The sequence below is a fragment of the Camelina sativa genome, unplaced genomic scaffold, assembly GCF_000633955.1.
Source record: "Camelina sativa cultivar DH55 unplaced genomic scaffold, Cs unpScaffold02735, whole genome shotgun sequence".
Classification (NCBI taxonomy): Eukaryota; Viridiplantae; Streptophyta; class Magnoliopsida; order Brassicales; family Brassicaceae; genus Camelina; species Camelina sativa.
In genome coordinates, this window is record NW_010923845.1 from 1 (window position 1) to 1,048 (window position 1,048).

A 1,048-nucleotide genomic window follows, 5' to 3' on the forward strand; every position below is an offset into this window, starting at 1 on the left:
TTTGGAAACCTCGTTTCTGGTTTTTACGAATTCGATGCTGATGTGGTTGAAAAAGAGACTGGTTTGTCCATACCGGTATCAGATTTTCAGTTTGAGTATGTAGAGCCAGGGATTCAGTTGATGTCTTTTACCCTGTTTGAACCAGGCAATTTCTTGCTTACTCTTTCTGATATGAAGCAGCACAATAAGAGTATCTCTGGTATGCCATATGCGTATACAGTATATATAGGTCAGTGTTTGCCTAAACTGCTTTATGGTATGATATTTGCTTTAATTTTTGGTGAATGTTCTCTGCAGTAGTCCTCTTATTTTTTTTCGTGACAGGTTATTGTGATGGATCAAGAAGTATAGTAAATGGTTCAGGGATCAATGCTTCTATCGCTGGGGCGTCTCTTGGTTTCTCTATTTACTTGAAAGATGCTTATGGTTATCCCTCGTCAGTCCAAGTGGATAGACTTCAGGTCAGAATCCTACTCGAGGCTGATTCCTCCTTCATTCTGCCAACCATACACCCAAGAGAGACCCTCAATGGTACAATTTCTTACTTTCGTACAATTAGATGATGTCTTCACTTGTGGCTTATATTGGCAAATGATTTTAACAGGGACTGGATCAAGTTCCCAAACTGCTACCCCCTTGTATGAGAAACATGGCAGAAGAGTAAGAAGCAGACTATATGCATATATGCTTATGCATACCTGATTAGGCATAGAGACTTAAGGGAATTTCTTACTTGCAGGGTTCAGGTAGTCTAGCGACTCAAGCGAGTATTTTTGACGTAACTTATACTCCAAAAAGGAGTGGAATCTATAAAATTCTTATATCATCTGGAAACATAGTCCTCCATGGAGGCCAGCCTTTCGTCAAGGAAGTATATGCTGGTATCATGCTCCTTAACCGAATCTAGACAACCTGTAACTTCCATGTGTATATTAATTGGGAAAATGTCCATTCTTTCTGTTTATGATCACCACACTCACTCTTGCTTTTCTCAGGTGAAATTAATGTGGCGGCGTGTAGTGTGACCCAATTCAATGGAAAAGTGCCA

The 1,048-nt window shown here is 39.9% G+C and overlaps 1 protein-coding gene across 1 annotated transcript; it reads left to right on the forward strand.

The window, feature by feature from the left end:
* Positions 1–15: 15 nt before the first annotated feature.
* Positions 16–1,042, forward strand: LOC104774411 (protein GAMETE EXPRESSED 2-like; the record flags this gene model as incomplete). The annotated part of the gene is made up of 5 exons (XM_010499023.1): positions 16–229; positions 325–531; positions 605–660; positions 740–881; positions 996–1,042. Coding segments are annotated over exons 1-5 (561 nt in total), but the record flags the coding sequence as incomplete, so codon positions are not given.
* Positions 1,043–1,048: the final 6 nt, after the last annotated feature.